This window comes from Amphiura filiformis, chromosome 19 (genome assembly GCF_039555335.1).
Source record: "Amphiura filiformis chromosome 19, Afil_fr2py, whole genome shotgun sequence".
In the NCBI taxonomy this organism is placed as follows: Eukaryota; Metazoa; Echinodermata; class Ophiuroidea; order Amphilepidida; family Amphiuridae; genus Amphiura; species Amphiura filiformis.
Genome location: NC_092646.1, coordinates 55095432 through 55116571, shown reverse-complemented (window position 1 = coordinate 55116571; position 21140 = coordinate 55095432). Strand labels below are relative to the sequence as shown.

At 37.8% G+C, this 21140-nt stretch overlaps 1 protein-coding gene and 1 long non-coding RNA gene across 2 annotated transcripts; one reads left to right on the top strand and one right to left on the bottom strand.

The window, feature by feature from the left end:
* Positions 1-484: 484 nt before the first annotated feature.
* On the bottom strand, positions 485-7404 carry LOC140141513 (uncharacterized). The gene is made up of 3 exons (XM_072163397.1): positions 7179-7404; positions 5680-5799; positions 485-1555 (listed from the first exon to the last, which is right to left on the bottom strand). Exons 1-3 carry the CDS (start codon positions 7269-7271, stop codon positions 1424-1426), a joined length of 345 nt encoding a protein of 114 aa, XP_072019498.1. The 5' UTR covers positions 7272-7404; the 3' UTR covers positions 485-1423.
* A 6957-nt stretch (positions 7405-14361) lies between these two features.
* LOC140141512 (uncharacterized) lies at positions 14362-19352 on the top strand. Its single transcript, XR_011857426.1, has 3 exons — positions 14362-14582; positions 15220-15368; positions 15890-19352. It is a non-coding gene; the product is annotated as an uncharacterized lncRNA (long non-coding RNA).
* The last annotated feature ends 1788 nt before the right edge of the window (positions 19353-21140 follow it).

Below are 21140 nucleotides of genomic sequence, written 5' to 3'. Positions count from 1 at the left end.
CAGTCACGACTGGACAAAAGTCCGGATATCCGAACTCCTCTATAGGGGTGTGCATCTATTTTCTGAATAGCCCATTGTGTCTTCTGATACACGTTTATATTTATGTTGGTAAGTGGTGGAGACATGTCTAAACGCAAGACACCATAAGAATTGTTTGTGTTTATCAATCGGTCGCATAATTCCCTATTTGTTCCATTACAAAAACATGGTGCTGCAATTCAGTAGACAATAGAAAACTAGAGATATAATTATACCAAATTAATTAACCTTTTCGGCAAATCCCATAATTCCTTGCCGTTAGACCCGAGATGTCGTCATTTGACGTCACGCCGACTTGCAAACGATGTCTATCCGCAAGAAATTACGGGATTTACCGAAAAGGTCAATTGATTACAGAAATTTAGTAATTACCTAAATATTCATCAGTAGAGAGGTTGGGATTTCCAAACGCCGTGACAAGACCAGATGATAATCTCGGTTCCAGTAAGGAGCATAATTCAGCTTGGAACCGAGGTTATGTGTACACACGTATGAACGCCAAATAAACTCACGGGCCTCGCAGGACTCAAGGAACATCGCAATCTCTTTACTATCTAGCAATATACACTATACGGCAAGTATATTTTAGTTTTCAGTATATAAATCGTGTCCATATTGTTAAACGTAGTATAAATGAACTATCTATGAAAGCCCGGTATGAAAGACAATCCGATCACCCACACAAAATGTCTGAATAGCACCGCGACGTGTTTAACTTTACACTACCAATCTATACAACTATAATAACACTGTTTAGCGGGGTAGTATGAGACCACCATGGGTGAAGTGAGAGTTGGGGTTAAGGTACCGAGTCTGATCGAATGACACTGGCTGTTTTTGACAGTTTTCAAGTGGACTTTCATATTTTCACTTCAATGGGGACGTTCGGAACCCTAAACCCACACATCCCGTGCACATTACGTGACCCAATCTGATCCAACTAAACCTCAGGAGGCAATTTTAAAAATTTATTCAATATCATCATCATTTACATAGCAACCAATATGCTCGTGCTGTAACCGTACATCCCTGACCAGTGCTAATGTAATTGGTTACAAAATTATGAACTTTTACAATGCAAAAATTGCTTATTGTTTGTATTAATCTATGGTTTTTCGCTCATATGTTTGCATGTATCTCAATTTGACAAATTGTTACCTTTGGTCTGATTGGATCAGATCGTGTCACCTATGACGCTACACCCACTAGCATTGCTGCTATAATAATGTATTAAAAAGAGTTTTAATAAATGCTATATTGATCCACCAGAATGCATGGGTAGGCCGGGAGTGTCCCAACCCACCCTCATGTCCATATGATGATACGCCACTGGCACAGCATCGCCTTTATACAACCAAAAAATGTATCATCAAGAGTCAAAATATTAAAATGGTTCTACTGGAGCATCCTTTGTGAAATGCAAAGCTAATCTCTCAAACTGTGGTGACGGATTCTCTATTACAGGCGCTGACAGCATAACATGGATAAACTTAGCATCGCCTTCACCAATGTCCACCTGTAATGAATAACAGAATAGCTACAACAATGAATATTAGGGTAAAATTATGAAAACAGTCTATTTTGGATACCCTTATTCAATTATCAATCAACATTAAACAAACAATCACTTATCAATCAATTATCTTGATCAGGGAATGCTTTACACTAGCTGTAGTCCCGGGGCAGTACAATGCGAGACACACGCAGCTTCAAATTGCGAGCGTTCGCTCAAACGCGTTTCAAGCCACACGCAACAGCTGTCTCGACACATTGACTTCACATACTGCAGTTACTGTCCGTTTTCCGATACACAATACACAGTGCTCTCACCATTGACGCGCGACCTTTACAAATAGTGTATGTTAGAAGTATATTGCATTTGCCTAGTTAACATCACTGTGTGAAAAATAACCGGCCAATATTTAAACTATTCTCCAAACTTCTAGTAAATATATTTCTCTAACATGACCTAAAATTACAACTAGGTTAGATGTTCAGAAATAGTCGCACTTTCTTAGAATATGAGTGAGGGCAAAGCATAGCTAGCTCATAGCTAGCCAACTCCCCGTGTTAATTGAATGGAGATTTGACCGAAAATATTGAGCTATATTGGTAACGGACCGCTCCGTTCTGACGGATGCCACAAAAAAACGGTACAAGCTACATTTAAACTATTCTATGAAATTCTAGAAAATATAGTTTTGTAACATGTCCTAAATTTTTAGCTAATTTAGGTGTTTTAGGAAGGATATGTAAACGACAGATAACACCAAAAATATGAAGAAATTATTTCCAAACCGTGTTAAGTCAACAATCATTATGTTGCTCATTTTCAAGAATGATGGTTAACAAAAAGCAGGGCATTGTCTCATTTCGTGAACAAAGGTCCACATACCATTGGTTCCTTGCGTTTCCTTTATAATCAGTTACCCAACTGAAGCTGTATTATAGCACCTCATAGCGATACCGCACATATAAAACAGACACATGTGCACAACCAGAGAAGATCCGATTTAATCAGTTGAGCTGTTTCAATGAGTGTTATCTTGGTTTAATAGCTTTTAATGGGGTTTAAGTCCTGCAAAGGTCGAGATGAATTCTACTGTAGACATGACTGCATCATGACCCAATCGCCAAGACGAAATATAGCATTGTGCAATCAGCATGCAATGACATTGCACGTCCACCGGGTGCTACAGGTATATGATTTTTCACCCGATGTACCGTACCAGCCTAAGAAATTATGATTTAAATTACTCTTTGAGATTCGGGCAAAGATTTGGGCAAAGTGGCATAATAAATTTAGAGAGCGCAAAAATCCGGAGTCATATCGGGAATTGAACCCCGACCGGGCCTCACGATTGTCATTAAAGGCACTACCTTGACAACGTAGAGCTGTTACGTGAATATTTGAAATAGACTGATACCGGATGGGTAGTTTTTAGCTTGATAATTATGCTTATGAAGTGACCTTTGCCCTGTGAATAAGCATGATGGTCTCAACTTTTCCTCCGTAAGCAGTTATATTAATTTCTCGAGATTGTCTACGTGTAACACGGGTGATAGAATGCAGTTTAAAATACCCTCCAAGGCCGCATCATCTCACATTTTAGGTGAGATGGAGCCGACGGGAACCCAGCTATGGCTGCCATTCAGGTGTAGGAATGCGTGAAATTGGATTCGTCTATAGTTGGTCCATATTTTCGCGAGGGACATAGGAGCTAAATTGTTTCTTTAAACTTCATAGCCGGGCTTCATAGAAAACAAATCAACTAAGAAAACGAATCTTTGCTCTCACTGTCACGGAATTGCTATAGATGAACCTACGAATATTCGGATAATCTATTATACTAAAATAATGAGCGAAGTCTGCCTGTGGGGGTGTGTGTGTGGGGTGTGTGTGTGGGGGGGGTCTGTCTGTCTGTCCGGCTATGCGTTTCGCCGCGCTGTGACGCAACGACTCTATTTCGGATATGGATAGGTATCGGGTAAAACACTGTTGACCGGGTGGTTTCGAAGGGCCCCCTCAAGGTAAAGGTCATCTGTGGGGGAAATTTTAAATGATTGCCTCTTAAGTGGATAACATGAATCAGTCAAGAGCATAAGTCAAGTGCATAAAAAGAAGTAGATGTGGCCACATACTGCAGTTACTGTCCGTTTTCCTATACACAATACACAGTGCTCTCACCATTGACGCGTGACCCCTACAAATGATCTACGTTGGAAGAATGGGCACTTGCCTAGTTAACATCACTGTGTGAAAAATAACCAGCCAATATGTTAGCTATTCTCCAAACTTCTAGCAAATATATTTCTCTAACATGACCTAAAATTACAGCTAGGTTAGATGTTCAGAAATAGTCGCACTTTTGTAAAATATGAGTGAGGGCAAGGCATAGCTAGCCAACTCCCCGTGTTAATTGAATGGAGATTTGACCGAAAATATTGGTATCGGACCGCTCACTTCTGAAGGATGCCACAAAAAACGGTACAAGCTACATTTTAACTATTCTCTGGCAATCATTATGATGAGTTTCTTATATAGTATGCCGAAATTGGGTACTGTAGGTGATTGACAAATGGTCGCACTTTTCTGATAAATAAGTGACAGTGAACATGAAATATCAGCGCCCATAAACCCAAGTTAGTAGCTAGTTAGTGGAGGCCGTCACGGACTGATTATTGATTATTGAAGTGCCTTATTAATAGATACGCACGATTTAGGGCAAGAAAAACAAACCGGGACACTTTTGGAGATCATCATCATCATCATCATCATCATCATCATCATCATCATCATCATCATCGACATCATCATCATCATCACTTTCTACATTTTTCTAAACAACATAGGGCCTACCGTTTTAATAAGATTTTTTCTTGAAATGCATGTAACTATAATTATTGTTTAGAGCGTGATGAAATAAAACATCACGATTTTCATCACAAAACAAATATAATGCATAAGAAATCGTTTGTTTTAGAGCGTGATGATGAAATAAAACATCACGATTTTCATCCCGAAACAAAGTAATACATAAGAAATCAATTTTTCGTGAGTGATGAAATAAAACATCAAAATTGTCATCACGAAACAAAGTAATACATGAGAAATCGTTTGTTTTAAAGCGTGATGAAATAAAACATCACGATTTTCATCACAAAACAAAGTAATAGGCCTACAAAAGAAATACATTTTTCAAGAGTGATTGAATAAAACATCACGATTTTCATCACGGAACAAAGTAATACATAAGACATCGTTTGTTTGATTGCAATCAACCGCGACAGTTCGTCTCACACACATAACAATGCACTGCGATCAAATAGGTTGATGACAACATTTGATTGAATGGACTGCACTGCGCCATGATTACGTGCACCGGTTCAAATCCTTTGTTTGGAGCCAATCAATAATTTCACGTACAGCCTCTATGCAAATTAGAGTTTACACACGCTGCAGCTGGGGTAATCGACCGAAGCTTGTTGCCGTTAGTGATCGAATGCATGAGCTTATTTGCTTTACTGAATCGATTTACTGGATTAATTTCCTGTTAACTGGGTTTAATGCCACAAAGGTCGAATCGCCTTTGCCATGGACCATGACTGCATCATGATCTGCCCCAAGCTGTCAGAGATTTGTGTGAACAGTGAACACCTCGCGCAATGTCTACCCAGAATTCATTGCTGCAAATTATTTTTGAATTTCAAACTTGTCCGATTGGGCTTAAACTTGGTGGATGGAATCCTTGATACGAGGGGAATATGTGCGCGAAACAAAATAGAGGTCAGCCAAGGTCAAAGGTCATAGATGGGCTAAATTCAAACTTCGCCCGATTGGTCTTAAACTTGGTGAATGGAATCCTTCATATGAGGAGAGCACATAAATAAACCAATCGAGGTCATCCGAGGTCAAAGGTCATCCAGGGACTAAATTTTAAAATTCGCCCAAAATCAAACCGAGGTCACTCGAGGTCAAATGTCATATGGGGGTCAAACTTTAGAATATGCACAATCGGGCTTAAAAGTGGTAAAAAGAGTCCTCAATATGACGGGAACATGTCAAAAAGTCAAAAGGGTCACCAGGGGTTACGGGTGAACTAGTATCAAAAATGTTAGCAGTCAATTGATTTGACGTACCTTTACGGCGTACCACACAGAGCCAGTACCGCCAGGTGTGCCTGAACGAAACGAAACTGCGTCAAACTTTTTCAACTTTTTCGGCCATTTTACTAAGATTTCTGCCACTTTGTTCTTGACCTGTATTATAAATGGAAAGTAAAACATGGAAATTATACTAATATTAAAATATAAAAATTCTATTATCAATTTAGTCTTGTTATTTGTGTTTCTGTTTATTTAACAACAATAATAATAACAACAACAACAACAACAACAACAACAATAACAATAACAATAACAATAACAATAATAATAATAATAATAATAATAATAATAATAATGATAATAATAATAATATTTTAATAATAATAATAATTATGATGACATATGTTGAATGAACTTGATAAAGGTAAAGCAATACTGTTGGTCTTTCTGGGTCTTTCCTCTGCATTCGATACAATAGATCATGATATTCTCTAAAAAGAAACAAAAACAAAAACAAAAACGACAAAACAAACAAACAAACAAACAATGGAAAAGCAAAAAACAAAGACATACATAGGCCCTAAACAACAGTAAAACAAATGAAATCTGTACGGGACTAACTGTACACTATTATAGTTGTTTTAGTTTACAATATTTAGTCACGTCTCCAATGAGTCACTTCCGACTATCACACTCGAATCACTCAGGGTCGTTTAAAAAGTTGTGGAACTCAAAAAACATAGTAGGCCTAAACATATTTATTATACGACTTGAATCATTTTTCGAAAGAGACTTTATGCATTTGGGGCTTATATACCACTCATTTGCATTTAAGCTTTTACTAAAATATATTAATGACATATAATTTGCAATGAACGTGATTTTACAACTATCACAAAGTACTGATCATTGTCACTTTGTCAGATATTTCGTTGACATTTTGATGTAGTATGATAAAGGTTAATGCAAGTCCATAATATGTTAATGAAGTATTATTGGGAACAACATTTTTTAATTAAATAAAAGATTATTGACAAGTCAACCACAGCAAACCAGCGTAGTATAGCGTTTATCTCATTGTCTTTTCAAATAAAACAATCTACTATATAGCATGCACACTCTGGTAATATTTATTATCATATTTTGTATAACTCATTTTAGGGGTTGACGAACTTTTTTTATTTGTTGCAAGTGACCCTCCTTTAAAATCACATTAATTTGTAAAACAAAAAATTGTTTTCACTCATTTCTACCAAAAGCCAGACGGGTAAATTTTACATGCATATGCCTATCGGGAAAAAATTGCCAATTTGCACATGATTATAACCAATCAATGAACAAGAATATGTTAATGAAGTATATAAAACATTTATATCCTACTTTGCATGTTGGCCTACTATTTTTAATTTTGTTAGAATATGCCAATTTATAATTACATTAATTAATTGATTCGAAGTCTATAGGCCTATAGAGGACATAATTCTATTCTAAAGTATTTATACATTATTATTTGTATTATTTACAACACGAACCTGTGTAGTATATCGCTTAACATCTTCAGAAGCATCCTCAATTTCAGTCCAATTCGCTACATCTGTTTTAGTAACTACTTCTTCGGAAGCCATTTTGTCTATAAAATCACCTTTTTTACAGCTCTCTATAATATTATACTTCAATTTTCGATAAGAAAATGATGAATGAATGAACGTTTAACACAACTATACGCCCCAGACTCGAAGCTGAACCACCCTCGGAAATGTCGATTGTATGACTAAAATAAAAATATAACGCTTACCCAGAATGCATTGTACATCTTTTCACCGAGAGCTGCTTTTAATATGAGTGGAAATGTGGGTACGGAGATTTATGGACATTTGGGTACTGATAGCATTTTCAGCATAAAGCTATTGTGGTAGTTATATGGGGTGCATATTTTTAATGAAGCTCGTACAAAAGTGTTGCTTTTCCATCCAATAAGCTTCTGAAAAAAGCCAATGATGGTTTCATAATCCAGAACATTCACAGGTTGTCTCAATAAAAACACTATACCCAAATTTGGCCACTTTTTTCCCACAGGCATATTTTTAGTCAATGGTCATTATTCTTTTAAAATGTTTGCAGAAAAATTAGTGCAATCTTGTATCGTTGAAACATAACAAATTTAATAATAAAAATTGAATCCAAATATAAAGCATGTACATTGGGTTTAGCTTATTTATGATTAATTCACTTGTTCTGCGTCACAAACAATAATATGAGCATAAAGTCGATAACTGCAGCTGGTAATGAAAATGTATTGCAGTTGCTTTGGAACACAAACATAGAACTACATAGGCCCTACATTGCAGATATAAACTATGAAAATTACATTTTGAGATCAAATTAATTTGAAATCATAACAGAAATTTTGATTTCCTCATTTTCCCACCAAAATCATGAAAATAATATTTCCAAAGACATCACTTGTTACTAATACATGCATGTATAAAAGTTTTGACTAGTAGCTATAGGCCTATAACCCGAGAGGAGCCAAAGGTAGGTAGTGTTTTTATTGAGACACCCTGTATGTTAGGTCTCTTTTTTGTGAAATTTGGTTTACTTTCTGTCTGTTAGAACTTCCACCCTACATCCTAATCCTCGAGGAAGTACGACGAAACCAAGGAAATGACGGGAATGTGCAGATATAATATAAATATGATATGATACTATATAGTAGGCCTATATGGACAATTTTGATTTTGAACCCATTTTACAGGTGCCGAAATTTAAAAATGGGTAGGCCTATATTGTTAAACGAAAATTGCAAAAAGTATAGACCTAGGTCTATATTTAACGCCGATTCAGCGATATTTCAGTGACATGTGTTATGCTTCTGAATTTTGATGATTTTTAAAAAAATCATCAAAATTCAGAAGCATATAACACATGTACATGCGTAGACGAGTGATCAGGTCCGTAGGCCCCCTACGCAGGATTTAGGGTTTTTTTTTTGGGGGTGCTGATTTTGAAAAAGTGGCTTTCAGGGGGCATTTTGTGAAAAGTGCAGACTTTCTTCCCAAAATTTGGACCTTTCTTGACAAAAAAGCGTAAAAAACCTGTTTTTTTTGCTATCTACGCTCGCAAATTGTGATATTTTTGGACTTTTTGGATACCTTTTCAAATTTGGTGGTGCGACGGTACCCCCCCCCCCTTGCGTACGGGCCTGCGAGTGGGCCGGGATGGAAGAAAGAGCTCCATGGAGATAGTCTAACCGCGGAGAATCACGGGATAGCGTTATTTCCACCTCATGACCATGGTAAAGATTTGTTTTGTTGTATGCCTTAATCGTTGTCATGGTAACGGCGTATTAGTCAACTGGCGTTGTAGCTTTAATATCAATTTTGGGATATATAATAGGCCCTATATATGATTGAGAAGGCAGTGCATTAAGCCATGGAAGTAATCAATATATTAATTAGTTTTATGATATTCCACTGTTAGTTCTGTGTTTCAGTGGGTGAATTTTTAATTAGCGGACCTATCATGATGGCTATATGGGGGGGGGGTCACACTAAAATATTTTGGTGGGTAGGGGCCTAATATAATAATTAGGAGCTAGCGCGTACCAGTAAAAGCTGCGAACCAGGGTGCAAACAAGTAAAAAGCTGTAAAACATGGGACTTTTAGAGCTGCGAACAGTCAAAATCAATTATCTGTCACTCTTGGCTTTTTGGTTGAAAATCGCCAGAAAAAACTAGAAATATGAGAATGAGCAATTTTGGGGTCTTCAGCTGTATTAATCAAGGGTCTTTTGGAGCTCTATTTTGGTCAAATATAGAGGGTCTTTCGGAGCTGCGAAATCTAAAAAAAAAGGGGGGGGGGGGTCTTTCCTGGGGAGCATGCATAGCCGTATGGTCATTCGTGTTAAGTGCCACCCGGGGGCTATATAAACCGGAGGATTCGCGCAGGCCGCGCCCGTAGCCAAACGGCCCCAAAAGTCCCCTTTTTTGACCAGAAAAGTCCCATTTGCGTAGCGATCAAAAAAATAGAGGTTTTTTATGCCTTTTTGGTCCAAAAATGTCCAAATCCACCACCCCAGTCCAAAAAGGTCCAAATTTTGAAGGTCCACTTTTTCAAAATCAGCGCCCCCCCCCCCCCCCGAAAAAATAAATCCTGGCTACGGGCCTGTATATTCGTGAGACTCAATATAATGCGTATTACCAGTTCGAAGCTAAAATACCGGTACAAACTTTTTGACCCCCCCCTTTACCCCTCCATAGACATGCAACATGTAATGTACGTAGGCCTACGGTAGGTGGCCTACACAAAATTCATACAAGTAATTATCTTATCCTTAAATGCATGTTTGGATTGGCCTATGATCACTGAGAAAATAAGTTCTTGGCAGTACAGAAATTATGCAGCTATGTAAATAAAGTTCAAAATACAAAATAACAACGGTGCCTCAAAATCAAAACACAACAATATGATCACATCAAATTAGCACCAACTGCTGCGAACATTTTGTTTGTTTGTTTGTTTGTTTGTTTTATTTCTTCTTTAACTTTGGACACTCAATCAGTTGAAAACACAATTTATTAATTATTTGTTCTTCTATGAGGCCCAGGTATCCAGATCTTTCTATATTCGGCCTATTGTCGTTTTCATCTGACACAGGCCCGTACATCGATCTGAATACCGAGCTTTACCGAGTTTGCATTTTTGCGAAGCTCGGTATTCAGATCGATGTACTTTTTCATAAAGGGACTCTCATTAAATATGATTCCTCTGTGGATCTTGGTTAATTTGAGTCCAAGGTCTAGACATTGTTTCAAAGCCGTGTGGTGAATGACGTACTTTTTCTTATCTCCAAGATTTGGAATGAGTTTTTCCACCCTGTTTACGGTGACTCTCTCAGGAGCTAGGGGATAGTCGTTATGGAGGTCGTGTAGCTTCTTAGGGTATTCCAGATCCACTTCAAGAATGCATGGGATTTCATCCCAAGAGTCTAGCTGTTTTGGAGTCATCCACTCGAAATCTCCGGTTGGCAATGGTTGACTCATCGCCCAGCCATAAAGGTTATTAGCGTCAAGGTATTGGATATACTTGGAGGGCTTGCTCGGATCGTAATCGGATCCCATGTATTTGTTATTTGCTTCTGAATATCTGGTTGAAATCATGGATATCCCACCTCTAATTCCCTTCTCGATCATCAGAGCCATATCAATATCCGTTAAAAGATCTAGTTTGATTCCTGTTTTCTTCAACATGGCGTCATAGGATAGGCCTGGGGCTGTGTAGTACCAGCAGGGGTCAAGCTGATAATTTTTCAAGCATACTTTTCTAAAACTCTCAAAACATCCGCTAGAAGAAGAACATCTGACTTGAGATACAGATCGTGATACTCCCTCATGGTTTTCATCTCGAAGGCATTCCAAACATTCTGTGCGTGCTGATAATCCTCGTTAGAAATTTCTGATTCGTTGAGTTTGGAGTAAAACGCTTCTTTAGAAGGGAGACTAGTTTCCTGAAGTTTCTTGAGAGAGTTGACGTGATCATAAGGGTATACTCCTTTTTCAGGAGAAGCTTAAGCTGATCTTCTTCAAAAAATTTTGAAATTTCGGAAAATGAGTCCAAATTTTCGACGAGTTTACCCAACCCAGCAGCCATGAATTTGAAACTATCGATAAATCTAAGATCACGCTTAACTTCCACTTCTTTTCCTTCCTTATTGGTAAATGTATCAACCAATATCTTCTTGGTGAATGAGATGTACTTCTCTTCATTGGAAGGAATACAGTCGATCTCTCCCTCGGTCTTGCCAAGATTCTTGATGAACAGATGAGCATCATATCCGGCTAGATTATGGAAAATCACGGGAAAAACTTTGGTTTCCTATAATTCATATTACAGATATTGTGGGCAGCTCCTCTGAATTTTCCAGTAAAGTGGCAGTGGTCTCTGACGTTGTAATTATCTTTATCATCGGAGGTCAGTGGATCCTTACAGATGTGACAGTGGGTGGATTTTTTGAAGATCTCTCGCTCTTGCTCCCCGAAGATCATTTTCTTTTGGAACTTGAATTCTTGATAGATCTCTTTGATGTTTTTCTCTAGAGTTTCCACAAAATCTGAGCCACATCATCATCCTCAGATTTCTTGGTAAAAATGACTGGTTCTTGCGTGTACACAGAGTCATCAAAACACTTGATGTAATAACAAAAGCCTGAGGGTTCGTGCTTCTGGTACTTTTTGGTGTAGCTCTCTTTTGGGTTTGGTTGACAACTTTGAATCGGTTTTGTAAAAGATTCAAAATCGGCGTACACGACAAAGGGAACGTTCTGAGACTTGAAATGATGTTTAAAATACTGAGATGAATCCTTCTCTGGATCCGGCATTTCAATTTTCACGGTTTCATGCAGATTGCATAGGTCTTTATGAACGCCGAGACGCTCTTGGGAAGTAAAGGAAGAGTAGCAGTTTCTGCAGTAATATCGTTTCGCATGTTTTTGATAATTTTGTCCATGCAGAAGTCTGCTCAAGCTTTTGATGACACAGTAATGCTGGGTGTCATAGCCATCCTTATTTTTGCCCGATAATAAAAGAAGATCAACTTCGTGCTCTCGATTGTTAGCGTTAGGACTCGTTCTAAGCGGATAGACTTCATTTTTGTACAACCTCTCGGATGAATTTTTTTCGGCGTATCCCGCAACATTGGCAAAAATTGATGGATTATTCATCTCAAATTTGTCAATATCTTTAAGGGAGGTTGGAAAGGGGATACCATCCCAGTTGAGCTCTTCCGATTTTGCTTTTAGCTTTTTGTCTATTCGCTCCGGATGAATTTTAACTGGTTGTATAGCTCTGGTGACGCTCCACTTGAAGCATTGGTCGTCCTCATTTTTAGGATTGATGATCGATTTCTTTTTGGCTAAATCTTTTGGAAGCGGAATGTATGACGAACCACTCATCGGTTTATACTTCACGGTATGAATCTCCAGAGCTACGATGGACTTGAATACCCATCCGCTTCCACTGTTTTGAAATGTCGCAATGTTTTCCAAAATTCTTTCAGACCACCTTTTGTATAATTCATCAAGATCAGTTGCCTCCAGATTAACATCCGTAGTGGGGGTAAATGAGGCTTCTTTGATGATAAGTTCTCCCGTTTGGAGATTCGTCTTTTCCATCATGCAGCGAAAAACTAGCACAACCTTTGTTTGACGATTGTTGGTTAAAAGGTTCACAACAGGTTGTTTAGTTGCTGCTAAAAAGGTTCTTGGTTCATAACGTGATCTTCCACCAATTTTGTATTGAGTAGTAAATCGATTGAGAGCAGATTCGGTTTCTTGAATTTCAAAAGGTTTTTCTTTCTGCTTGTACAGTTGTTTAATTTTTCGTTGAAATTTAGTCCGTCTCAAAGGTGGTTGAGGTGTGTCCAAAAGGACCAGTCTTGCGGTTGTGGTCTTTGTTGCGCTTGTGGTTGTGTTGATGGCATGTACGGCGTTGGTTGAAGGATAGGCGTATCGATATTTTGTATCGGAGCATCCAGCTGATCTAAGACATAGTTTTCTTGAAGAATTTTATCAGATCGGTTTTGCGGGTGTGTCTCCAATCTCCTTGCAGGCCAGCATTTTTCGCAATGGCTCGTAGATCCTCTACCGTATATTCACTCTTGATTTTTTTAAACGCTCCCATTCAGCGAACGATGAAAATATTAGTATTCTTCTCATCTTCTTTTATTATATACAATTTTTTATTTTCTTAAATAGATTTTTATTTTTCCAACAAAAAAAATCCTCGTAATATCAAAATTATCGCGAGGATTTCATTTTTTCGTAATATTTTTTTGAAGCCATACAATACTTCTCTCTATTTTTTTGGTAATAAGCCGAACTATATTTTTTACCCTTATTTGTCGGAATTCCCAACTCTTTACATAGACCGACATTATAACGATTCTGCAATGTTACGGGTTTGTAAAATTTGTTTGGATTTTTTTGACTAAGTTGAACCCACTGGTTGTTGTAAAATACGAACAAACGGTTATTTTCTACTTTTGATTCGAGAGTTATTTCTTTTTTAACGTTGTAATGATTTTTGAATGATTCCATTTTTTTATTATATTTATTTTTTCTAAATATTTTTTTCTTAAATGAATAAATATTTTTTTTAAGGGGATCAAAGTGGTGCACCCCTACTGAAGTATTGGCTTGAGGAGGAGTTTTTTTTGTGTAAATTTTTGGGAATCGATGTGGGAGTGTTTTCTTTACACAGAAAAATGAGGGGAGGTTTAAGATTCTGGTGAATTGGTGGATAAAAAATCACAGAAGTTACACAGGTTTCTGTGATTTTACTGTGATTTAAAGAGTGGAGGTTTACACAGCAGTTACACAGCATTTCCGTGATTTTATGTGTAATTTGGGTGGGTTGGGGGCGATTTACACAGAAAATCACAGAAATGTCCTAGTAAGCCCCTTACCCTACTACTGTCTGTTTTATTTTGTTTTTGCTTTTCAGTTTATTTTTTGTTCGCTTTGTATGCAGGGTTTCCCTTTAATTTAGTGCTCTTTGAGCACTATTGGGTATTGCCTGTGCTTTTTGCCAAATGTAATTATTAGTTATTGGTTGCTGACCTGCGCAGTGCGGCATTTTTGGTCTAGTTGACATGACGTCATAGTCTTTTTAATTTGGTCTTTAATTGTAGTACCTGCTTCCTTGATCAGTGTAAAACAGTGTACATGAACATTATTCAATTGTTCGTCACCATGAAGGGTTGCTGGTTTATAGCTGCAATAAGCACTGCAGTGTTGGCAACAGTGCTAAATGTGGTATGCGTTAGTACAACGTATTGGATTCAGATAAGCCCAGGTGATGCAGGTGCGGGTTTACATGCTGGGCTGTGGAGATCATGTGTCACTTTCTTGGGAGACGAAGTTTGCGCCCCGAATGATTCAGGTATATCTGTATATTAAGTTTTATAATTATTCTGATATAAATTGCTTTTCAAGTTCATTACGTAGCCTGGGTGTGTTTCTGATTTTAAAACTTGAATTTTATATTTCGAAAAAGAGACTTCCAATTGGCCTGGACCTGTTTTTCGGATTTACCATTGAAAAACACCTTTAGTTTTTGAAATGCTGTTCGTGTATAAATGGAATGTATTCCTACATCCATGTGTAAGCCTAACCAATTGTCAAATGTATTGCTGGTAGTTCTTTCCAGTACCGTAGCCAGGATTTTAGTATGAAGGGGCAAAGCCAAATTTCCATCCCCAAAATTGTGTGTCCCATTCTTCATGTTCTTAGTCATTTTAAGGACACTTTACTCTGGCTTTTTTTTTCTTTTTTGGCCATCAGCCCCATTTTCGTAATTTAAATATTTTGCCTAGATGTACATTAGCAGCATTCCTCCTAGAGCAAAATACCATAACTTGGTCTAAGAATAACGACTGTGTGCAATATAAGGTAGGCCTATGCAATATTTTGTCGGGTACAAAGTGGTTTAGATTTAAACACGCGACCAAAATCCAACATGTCTCGAAATTATTTTACGGTAGGCATAACCGTGACAGTTACTCATTTTTTTTTTATAGGCTCGTCATCACAAGGTGCAGTCAAAGGTCTGGTATTAGTTTCCATAATCCTAACAGTGTTTGCAGTGGCGTCTGCTCTGGTGGCATATTTCGTTGAGAAGTATGAGGGATAGGCAACCAAGGTGCAACTGGAATAACTGCTCTGCAAGGTAAATAGCCTATTCGGAATTAGTGATGTAACAGGATTATTTACCATAGCAATGGGTCAAAACGATTTTTGAATGTATTGCCCCGCACTATAACATAAGCAGGCTGCATTCTTTCCCTGCCATGCCTGTGTATGTGTTACGGTGCAATCACAGATTGAATACAATGCCGCTCTTTTCAAAGACATTAATCGTACAGGTGCGAGTGAAACGTACATGGACTCGGTATAACTTGTGAAATTTCTATCACGATCCAGGTCTTTATGCATATTCTTTGATAATCTATGGTACAATGCACAAGCATAATATAGTACATTCAGAAATAGTTTTGATCCATCGCTATGGTAATTAATAGTGTAAAATAGCGGTCCGTCCGCACGTCCGAGACGGGCTACTTTGTCTTCGGCATGGGCGTCAATCCCGGGATGACAGGGCCCAATTCACACACAGACACACATTTCAAGCCGGATTGGCGCTAATGATCTTCGGACGTTTATAATATTTTTGTTTTTCCTCTGTTCTAGGAATTTTCTTAGCAATCGGGCTATTCGTATATCTGGGAGATGTCAACAGCAGCCTCGGCGACACCGGTGGTGTGCTTGAATACAACTATTCATGGTCGTTTGCCCTCGGTTGGGTTGCTGTCGTAGGTTATGTTCTGGCCGTTATTTTCTTCATAGTTGGGCTGAAAACGCGCCAATCCGGTCAGTGATCACCACCACCGCGAAAGCACACATCTAGCATAAAATATTTGAAATTAGTAGAAGAAATAGCTTAAAGTGTAGCCCTGTACACCCAAAAACTCCTCAACAAAGGTTTGGGAAGTTTTTTCAAGCATCTATATCTCCCATTATGTCCATATCGTGTTGCATATCAATGAAAGCAAACACAACGTGCAAAATTGACCATTATTCTGTGCTCAAACAACACTTGTTACTAACCTCAGTAGCGGGTTGAAAAATCATACGCAGCCACAATAGCCTGACAACTCCTCCTCGTGCTGCTCACCAGCCTGATCACATGTTGCTGTGTGGGACGGCATTTCATTCTTCAACCAGGCTTCGACGCAGATCATTCAATGTGGTTTCATTGGCTACTCTGGTACGCACAGCACGACCAAGCTGGTCACATTAGTGTTCAGTCGGGTTGAGGTCTGGGCTGATGGCAAGCCATTCCATTCTCTCTGGGCCTACTTCCATAGCTTCCCATAGTTTGTAGGTAGTCTTTGAATACCCTGGTTCTCTGGGGGCGAGCGTTGTCATCATGGAGTATTGCATTTAGGCCCAAGATTGCGAAGATATGGCATCATACAGCTTGCTGAACAGTTGTCAATTTGGCGCATTGTGTTAAGACATCACTATATTCACAAGACGTGTATTCAGCTCTACAAACATGACAAAAAGGTGATTGGTTCAAATGTGGCATCAATGTAAAGATGCATAACTTAGCTTTCCATTGATATGCAACTCGATATGAATATGTCACAAATAATCTGAGATACAGTTGCTTGAAAAAAAACTTTCCAAACTTTTGTTGAGGAGTTTAATTTATATAACATGTATGAGGTCCGTAGTTTAACGTTTTTACAAGGTACTAATAGGTGTGTATGTTTTTATAGGGCCTAGTGTATGAGGAAAAAAGTTACTTACATTATGGAAACCAGTACAAGTAACAACCAGACAGTTTCAACCAACCCTTGGCCTATCGAATTTGACTTACAAGCTATTTCGTAACAATTTTTTTTAATAGAAAACATTACCTTATTTGGACTTGTTATATTTTATTACTGTACTTGTTTCTCGTACTCATCCCTGGGATTACATCACTCTTGTCATGCCTATGCTTCACAAACGGGTTCGCAAACATCACTGACTACCTGTTAAGTATCGAATCATTCTTCTATTGACTTTTGCAACATAAGTTACTACTTCTTATGGACTCTTTGCGCTATGCTTCTTCTGAACTTACCTAATCATAATTATGAAAGACTCTAATACTCTTAAACAATTTAAATCCGTAATAATTGATTTCTCATGTTTTTTGTTTTGTACATATAATTTTGTTTGTTTATTGTTGCTTGTAAATTGTTTTCTTTGCTATTAAAGCACTATAGGAACAGGGTCAAAAAGTCCGATTACGTTGGTAAAAAAAGCGCTTAACCATCGGTCAAAGTTGATCTTATTTAAGGATTTAATATAGAAAATATGTCAAATTATAGTATTTACCCGGGGGGGGGGGGTTCTTCCTGGTTGAAGGTATACGGGGATGTGCCACGGTTTTGGGGTACCTTTTCAGCGATTTTGGTATATCGATGGGTGGGTTTTCAGTGGAGACCAATGCGCCCAATTGGGCGCATTTTGGAAAAAGTGCCTTTAAAGCGCCCAATTATGGCAAATTTGGGTGCTTTTTGGGTGCTTTTTCTTGAAAATTGGTATGCTGATGGGTAGCAAAAACAGCCAAAAGTAGGTATAGAGAAAGTCAGCATCCGAAAGTCTGCGTGGCACACCCCCGTACAAAATTTTTCGAAGAACCCCCCCGGGAGTATTTAATGCAGTTCGACATTGACGCGCCACAGTGGTTGCATCAAAATGATTATAAATCAAATCAATTTTATCATAATAATATTTGAAATATATGTCCGCCAGATATACTGATTTGTAATAATATTTACCATGCTTTGACTGAAACAGCACATATTAAACATGGAAAGAAATGTAATTATAGACAAAAGGGAAGTTCTTGAGAAGTTCTGAAGTTTTTTGTTTCAAAGTTGGACTACTGTATTCCAGTTGAAATCCATGCATCCTCTATGGAAGACATGACATTCATCTCCCACACAGGGGTGTGGATTTCAAATGGAGTCATCTATACATTTAGGTGACAATACGCCGGGAACTTTAAAGCTAAGTTCATACTACTTCTCTGAACGATTAGTTTTGAGCCAATGAGGTAGAGCGCTTTTGGCGAAAATAATTCAAACTTATATTTCATCAATTTTGTATATTCAACAAAATGAACGGTGATGCAGTGAGTGTGAACAAGTTGTTAATACAGCTTGCTTTCGTCATGTTGCTAATAGTAATAGTTGGGTTGCAAATGCAAAAGATGTTTATGAGAAAAAAGCACCGGTTTACTTGTAACTTGCTTTAGATCAGGTGTGGGCAAGTGGCTACGGCCCGCGCCCTGTTGCGATGTAATCGCAATTGTTTTCTTATTTCAATGTCAAAAAGTTCCTACAGAATATTCAATGGACTATATCGGGCAAATAAACATCTAAAAAAAGTAACTAACCCCCCTTCAATAATGACAATTGATGATTGGATGATTGTATTACAAATCTATCAAATGCATCGGAAACAGAATTTATTTCTGCACATTTTGACACCTCATTTGTAGCAATTGACTAAATATTGACATCACAGCGTACATTTAAATCAATGTAGCCCAAGATTTGAAAGTTGCAGTAAATTCTATTGATTTTGCAGTCAGTGTAATGGAAAGAAATGACATCCGAGTGTTTTTGTATTGTAAAAATTTGTATGTAAGTGCAACTTTCAAAATGACCTCACTACATTAAATTGACCGGTGTTTTATTGTTTTCTGGGCTATCGTATCAAATGAGGTGTCAAAATGCGCAGAAATAAATTCTGTTTCCAACGCATTTTACACATTTGTAATACAATAGCCACTTTTTGAATAATGGCCATTAATTATGGGGGGTTAGTTCCTTTTTTTGAGATGATATGAATTTCACTGCATGCAATCCACTGACAAATAATATGTAAATTGTTGACAGAGAATGACTTGTATGCAATTCATGTGCATACATTTTGTTCAAAATCAAAGGTTTCCAGGATACTTGGTTTAGAAGAATAATCTCCTTTGTATTTTAGCAATGAACCAACGAGTTTCTGTATAGCTAAGAATTAAGTTCATTACTGGTATAGACCTATGACTATTAAATTTGGTTGCGATAATATAAAATAATATAGAATGACTTCCTCTTCATTTTTTTGTGTGTGGTTTAACCGTTTTGTACAGGTACCAGAGTGCCAGCACAGAGCCCGTGTTGGTGTCCGGGAGTTGAAGGTAGGGCCTATACCTTTTCAGCGATTTTGGTATATCGAAGAGTGGATTTTCAGTGGAGACTAATGTGTCCAATTGCATGGGCGCATTTGGGTGAAACAACCCTTTAAGTGCCCAATTATGGCAAATTTGGGTGATTTTTCGGTGCTTTCTGTGAAACATTGGTATTACTATAGATTACAAAAACAGTAAAAACATTGCATTGACCTTTTCTTCGACTGAGCCCACATAATCACAGCGGAGTGAGCGTTCACTTCGTATTGAACCCGTAACAAAAAGTAGCAGAAATCGCCTTGAAGAGGGAACTATCTAAATTTGTCAATTTTGAAACTCAACCATTATATGATATGAGTATAGCTTAGAATAAAATCGCATAGTGCCGAATAAGGTATCAAAGTAGGCAGAACAAAATTCTCCATCTATCGACTTATTTATTTTGCAGCTTAGATTTAGTGTTTGTTCTAATGTTCGGATACTTTCTGTGCGCTATATCTTATATTATGTAGTGTGGTTTGTTCTGTTTTATTTCGCATTTCGATTCTGCCATTTTTATGGGACAACCTAAAACTGATAAACGCACACCACTCTTTTATTTTAATCATATTTAAACCAAATTACATTTTTGATTGCTCTGGAAAGTTCGTTAAGTAAGCATGTGACCCTTTGGGAAAATGGCTAAATAGGGCTATTGCGTGATAGTTTATGATCATGCAATGCGCATAAATATTATCGTGTTTTATTTCTATACCAAATAATTCATTGACTCTGGAAAGTTCGTTAAGTAACACGCGCTAAGCATGTGATCATTTTGTAAATTTGCATGTCATAACAAGCTAAATAGGGCTATTGTGTGATAGTTTATGATCAATGGTTTTGAAAGGATTTCAAAACAGTTATTTGCGTCAAAAATGTTGCCTATTATTCATAGTTAAAGGTGTGCCCATGGTTGAATAATTATTCTTACAAATTGGTTTCGCGTGGGATACTGACTATTCATGCTAAACTCATGCAATAACGTGTGGAATTTCAATTCCAAAGTGCGTAGGCCTATTATTTTTTTGGGGTCCCCGTTTTACAGATTACCCTAGGTCAATCTGTAAAACGGGGACCCTAAAAACGGGGACCCCAAAATTTTGTATATTGGACAATTATATAAGAAGTGCTTACTACTTTCATAAATTACATTTGTAATATTAGTATATCCATGGTGAATATTTTGTCGAGATTTGGAGACTCATCAGTCCTAAAATAGAGTGAAAAAATAGGGGTCCCCGTTTTTTGGGTCCCCGTTTTCACCAGTACCCTGGGGAAATCTGTAAAACGGGGACCCCCAAAACGGGGACCCCCTAGAAATTTGTCAGAAGCTTTATGGGGTGATTTTAAGGGGTCCCCGTTTTGGGGTCCCCGTTTTACAGATTACCCTAGGTCAATCTGTAAAACGGGGACCCTAAAAAACGGGGACCCCAAAACTGTGTATATTGGACAATTATATAAGAAGTGCTTACTACTTTCATAAATTACATTTGTAATATTAGTATATCCATGGTGAATATTTTGTCGAGATTTGGAGACAAATAGAGTGAAAAATAGGGGTCCCCGTTTTTTGGGTCCCCGTTTTACAGATTACCCTGGGTCAATCTGTAAAACGGGGACCCCAAAGTTGAAAAACGGGGACCCCTAGAAATTTGT

Coding starts and splice junctions, on each gene's coding strand:
- LOC140141513 (XM_072163397.1), bottom strand. CDS start 7,271: ATGGCTTCCGAAGAAGTAGTTACTAAAACAGATGTAGCGAATTGGACT. Junction 5,800..7,178: donor TTAAGCGATATACTACACAG/GTTCGTGTTGTA, acceptor TTTATAATACAG/GTCAAGAACAAAGTGGCAGA. Junction 1,556..5,679: donor CTGTGTGGTACGCCGTAAAG/GTACGTCAAATC, acceptor TATTCATTACAG/GTGGACATTGGTGAAGGCGA.